At 49.4% G+C, this 4,632-nt stretch overlaps 1 protein-coding gene across 1 annotated transcript; it reads right to left on the bottom strand.

Annotated features, from left to right (window-relative positions):
- Positions 1-293: 293 nt before the first annotated feature.
- RHEBL1 (RHEB like 1) lies at positions 294-2,776 on the bottom strand. The gene is made up of 8 exons (XM_065887990.1): positions 2,725-2,776; positions 2,039-2,110; positions 1,640-1,707; positions 1,281-1,363; positions 1,135-1,191; positions 886-933; positions 542-623; positions 294-383 (listed from the first exon to the last, which is right to left on the bottom strand). Exons 1-8 carry the CDS (start codon positions 2,774-2,776, stop codon positions 294-296), a joined length of 552 nt encoding a protein of 183 aa, XP_065744062.1.
- Positions 2,777-4,632: the final 1,856 nt, after the last annotated feature.

Here is a 4,632-nt window from a genome sequence, read left to right as displayed (position 1 = left end):
ACTCATATCCCAACTCCATAGGTTATAACAATTCATTTATTTAGCAAAAACAGAGCTAGAGGACAGTGCCCATGAGACATCCTTGCCTCTTTGTAAACATCGACAACCAGGCCACTGGAGCCCAGGTAAGTGTGCAAACATGAGGGTACCACACTGTGTGCCCAGAGGGCAAGGGACACAGCTGGCAACCGAACAAACCCGTGAAGTCCTGAGGGCCTGCCCCCCCCAAGCCCCCACTGGAGCCTGGCAAGTGCCAGGGGCAGAATCAAGGCAGCTACCCCATGCTCAAGGGCTCACATGAGATGGCAGCGGCGCTCTTGCCCATATGAATTCTCTACCCGAGCAATCTCCTGGATGACTTTGGTGAAGATGCCTTGAGTCAGCTGCAAGAGATAAGGATTCAGGGCAAAAAAAATCGTTTAGTTCACTGCCAATACCACCCAACTCTGAGGTGAATACCCCATTCCCCCACCATCCCCACCACCAAGCAGTGCCATAACACTGCTACCGCCACCACCTTCCTAATCTTCAGGCCCAGCACCTGCTTATCTCGAGCAGATGACTCCATAAATGTCGCACCCCAGGACTCTGCCAGCTTCTTCCCCTCAACAGCCTGGACCTCCCTAGAAGCAAATTTGGGACATGAAAATGAAGGACAGCAATGGCCCCATGTTCTCTGCAAAATCTTTACAGGAGCCTAGGACTGAGGCTTGAAATATGAAATGATAGTTTTTGAAATAGAAGGGTTGTTTTGTCTTACCCTTCAAGTTAGAAATGAAGAGGTAAAATGACTGGTTCGAATCAGTGGCAGAGCCACGACAAGACCCTGGCTCATTCCTAGTCCAGCTCACTTTCCTTTGCCTTAAGCTACAGAGATTTCCATACCTGTCTGGAGAGAGATCTGCCTTGTTCCCCACCAGCACCACTGGCAGCCTGGGAGGAAACAGCAGTTACTACAGGAGCCCCTCTGTTCCCCACGGACCCCAACCTCCTTCAAATCAGAGCAGGACAACTCCCCATCAAACCAGACACGATCTATGTCCTGACTTCCTCCTTAATTTGGATCAATATGCCCCTCTGTCCTCCCTCTCCCCTCGGGTCCACACTATGTCTTTATCCCCCAGAGCCACATACCGGGTTTTCCCGTGGCCTTCATGTAGCTTTTGGTACAGACTCTCAATGACTTGGAAACTTTAAACACAAGAAATGAATCTATAACTTTATTCTGGGACAGCCCTCAGATCCTCCCAAGTCTCCCACTCACAACCTTGGTCACTTACCTATGCAGAGAGGTGACAGAATACACAAGCACATAACCATGGACCCCAATGATGAATGAATAGGGCAGAATGCTGTACTCATCCTGACAAGAAATAGAAACATCAATACCTAGATCCACAGCACTCAGATAGCCAAGGTTGGTGGGCTGTATCCTGGGGACCCTCCCTGTGGCACTCCCTACTCCAGTCACTTCTGTTCAACAAGTATTAATAGAGTAGCTCCAATCAGCGCTGCACACTGAAATGCTGCTAAAATGCTTTTCTTTTAATCCTACTTTACAGATGAGCCTCAGAGGCTACCAGAATTCATCTCCCAGGACTGAACTGCCACATTTAGATACCCTACCCCAAACTGGTACCTGCCCTGCTGTGTCCACCAGGTGTAGGTGAAACTCATCTTTGCCAAGAGTCACTATCTTGCTGTAAGCTGAAAAGAAAAGAAAACTTGACTGTGAGGTGCCTTGTAGGACTAGCAATCTGTGCCCCTATATATTGACATAGATGGGCCAGGTCTAGAGAGCTCTCCAGGAACCTGGAGAGACAATGTTAGGCTTCTTATTGTCTACATATACACCATCCTGGACGCAGTATCTTGGGAAATGCACACTCTAGCTCCACTCAGAACAGGATTGCTAGAGGAGATTAGATTTAATGTCTAATTAAATCATCCCTCTGGCACCAGGAAAATCCCAAACTATGGACTTGGACGGGGCACCCAAGCCTTCCCTACCCAATCCCTAGGGGAGAAGTCTACTCACTATTCTCCACAGTAGGATCATAGCCTTCCAGGAACTCGCCCTCCACAAATTGATGTGCTAAAGATGTCTTCCCTGTGGGAAGCAGAGGTAATTTTATCCAAATCACCCATCCATATTCACATCCTCTGTCCTTTCGGGCTGTGGCCCTGGACTAAAGGGGACCCCAAATTAGCATCCTAGCCTGGGAATGCCCCATGCAATGCTTTCCCTTAGGCTACCTTCACCCTCTTTTCGCCCTAGGTCGCTGCACCTTGGCCACCGGATGCATACAGTAGCGCCGCAGGAAGCCTTTCCCGCCGCCTTTCCCCACCCCACCCCACCCCTGGGAAGATCCGGGATTCCTTAGGACCCAGTCAGTCCCGCACCGGACACCTGAGACTTGCCCCACCCAGACCGCGCCCCCGCCATCAAATCCTGACCCCACCTCCATCCCCCCAGAGTAACGCTGAGGACCGCCGCGGTGATCCAGCAGTAAAGCCCACGTTAACTCTTACATGCTCCAGCTTCCTGCAGCCTTCTACACTACCACCACCCCAGCCTTTTCAACTCCAACCTTTCAATCCTCGCTCTACAAGCTGGTTCTAAGGATGCCACCATTTCTCCCTGGGTCGCGTACCCGCGGCAGTGCGCCTCCTCTGGCCAAAAAGCAGCGGTGCATCCGTGCTCTACCCAAGACCGAGACTCACCTACGGAGCGGTATCCGAGGATGACCACCTTCCTGTAGCGAACTAACGGCATGGCAGGAACCGGCCCCGAGGGGCTTGCAGAACTTGGGGCTGAGAGAGCCCCAAGAAGAGAAAGTCGAGGGCAGGCAGGTGTAGCAACCGGCACAGGAAAGCCGCTCACCCTGAAGCTGCCAGGGGCAAGATAGAGGGAAACCAAAACAAGCGCCGCGCCCGGAGCTGGCCACGTGATCACAACACAGCAAGACTAAGGCGAGGGAGCCGGGCGACCGGGGAACTACACTGCCGCGCCGCTCAGGGCTCCGCCCCCCAGGCCGCTCGCCATTGGTCCACTAGAAAGGATAGGGGCGGAGCCGTTGGCAGAAGCAAAGGGCGGGCCTCACGTGGAGCGGGAGAACCAGGAGCTGCGCGTGCGCAGACTAGACCCGGTTCATTCATAAAGAAACAGAAAGGAACCCGGGGTCCTAGAGGTGTTTGCGCCTTTGCAACCCAGTAAAAGCGGCTGCAAAGAATCATGGATGGATAATACCCGTTGTGGCTGGGCTGGATTTTCTGGTCAAAAGATTCTAGGCCTCCCTTTTGCAAGGTCTCCGGCGTCCTTGGGTAGGTTAAAAAAGGCCAAAGTTGCAATATATTCCCTCCGATTCCCCCAGACTTCAGCCCCAGATATTGTATTGTCGGGTTTCCACAGTCTTCCAGGATTTAACTTCGGAACTGCAAATCTTATTCCTGGGAAAATTGTTAGAATTTGTGGCCAAGTCCTCTGAGGTTTAGCTGTCATCATTATCACAGTGTTTTATTTATTCAACAAATATTTATTAAGCGTATACTATATGTTTTAGGCATTTCTCTAGCTTTGAAGATAGAGCGAAGAACATGACAGGTGAGGTCTCGGAACTCACAAAGCTTAAAACCTAGTTGGGAAGAAACAAACAAGTAAGCATTAGATAGTATTAAGTGCTATATAGAGCAGTGTGAGAAGAAATAACCAGTTTAGATCAGTGACACTTCCTTTCAAAAGAAGCCCCATTTAAGCTGAAGTCTGAATGACAGTAAGGAGTCAGCTAGCAAAAGATTCAGACAGAAGAATCCATCCGTGCTATGGCGCTACGGTGGAAATAAATTTGTTAAAATCCAGAAAAGAGAGAGAGAGAGAGAAAGCCAGTTAGCCTAAAGCAGATGAAATCTAAGAGGATGGCAGGGGCCAGGCTATGTAGAGTAGTTTGGACTAATTCTAAGTACCTAGAAAGCTATTGATTATGTTACTAAGTAAGTTGGGTCATGACATGATCTGAATTGTGTTTCTAAAAGATCTCCCTGGCTGTAGAGAATGGATCGGGGTTTGAGAGAAACAGGAGCAAGTGGAGCAAGTAGGAAGATCAGCTAGGAGACTGTTACTTGTAGTCCAGGTGAGAGGTGAGGGTGGCTTGACTAGAGTAGTAGAGATGAATAAAGCTGAGAATTCAGTTTATGTTTTGAGGCTGAGGTTAAGCTGGCTTGCTTGCTGAAGGATTGGATACAGGAGGTGAGGGAAGATAAAGAGGAAAGACCTAGATTTAGAGTGCTACTTTGTGCCAGGTGTATTTCATTGTCATCTCATTTAATATTCTCCACAGCCTGAGGTTGTTAATTTGCATTATTCATTCATTCATGAACAAATATTTATCGCACAACCACCACGTCCCAGGCACCCTTCCAGGTGCTTAAAATAGAGCCATGAACAACAGGGACAAGGTCTTTGCTTACAAGGAGCAAGTATTTTTGGGGAGAAGACCAACAATCTACAAGCAAACAATAAATGAGTTACAGTTAAAAAGTAATAACTGCAGGGACCTCCCTGGTGGTCCAGTGGTTAAGACTCCATGCTCCCAATGCAGGGGGCCCCAGTTTGATCCCTGGTCAGGGAACTAG

The sequence above is a fragment of the Phocoena phocoena genome, chromosome 11, assembly GCF_963924675.1.
Source record: "Phocoena phocoena chromosome 11, mPhoPho1.1, whole genome shotgun sequence".
NCBI lineage: Eukaryota > Metazoa > Chordata > Mammalia > Artiodactyla > Phocoenidae > Phocoena > Phocoena phocoena.
Note: the sequence above shows the minus strand (reverse complement) of the source record. Positions and strands in the feature narration are given on the sequence as shown.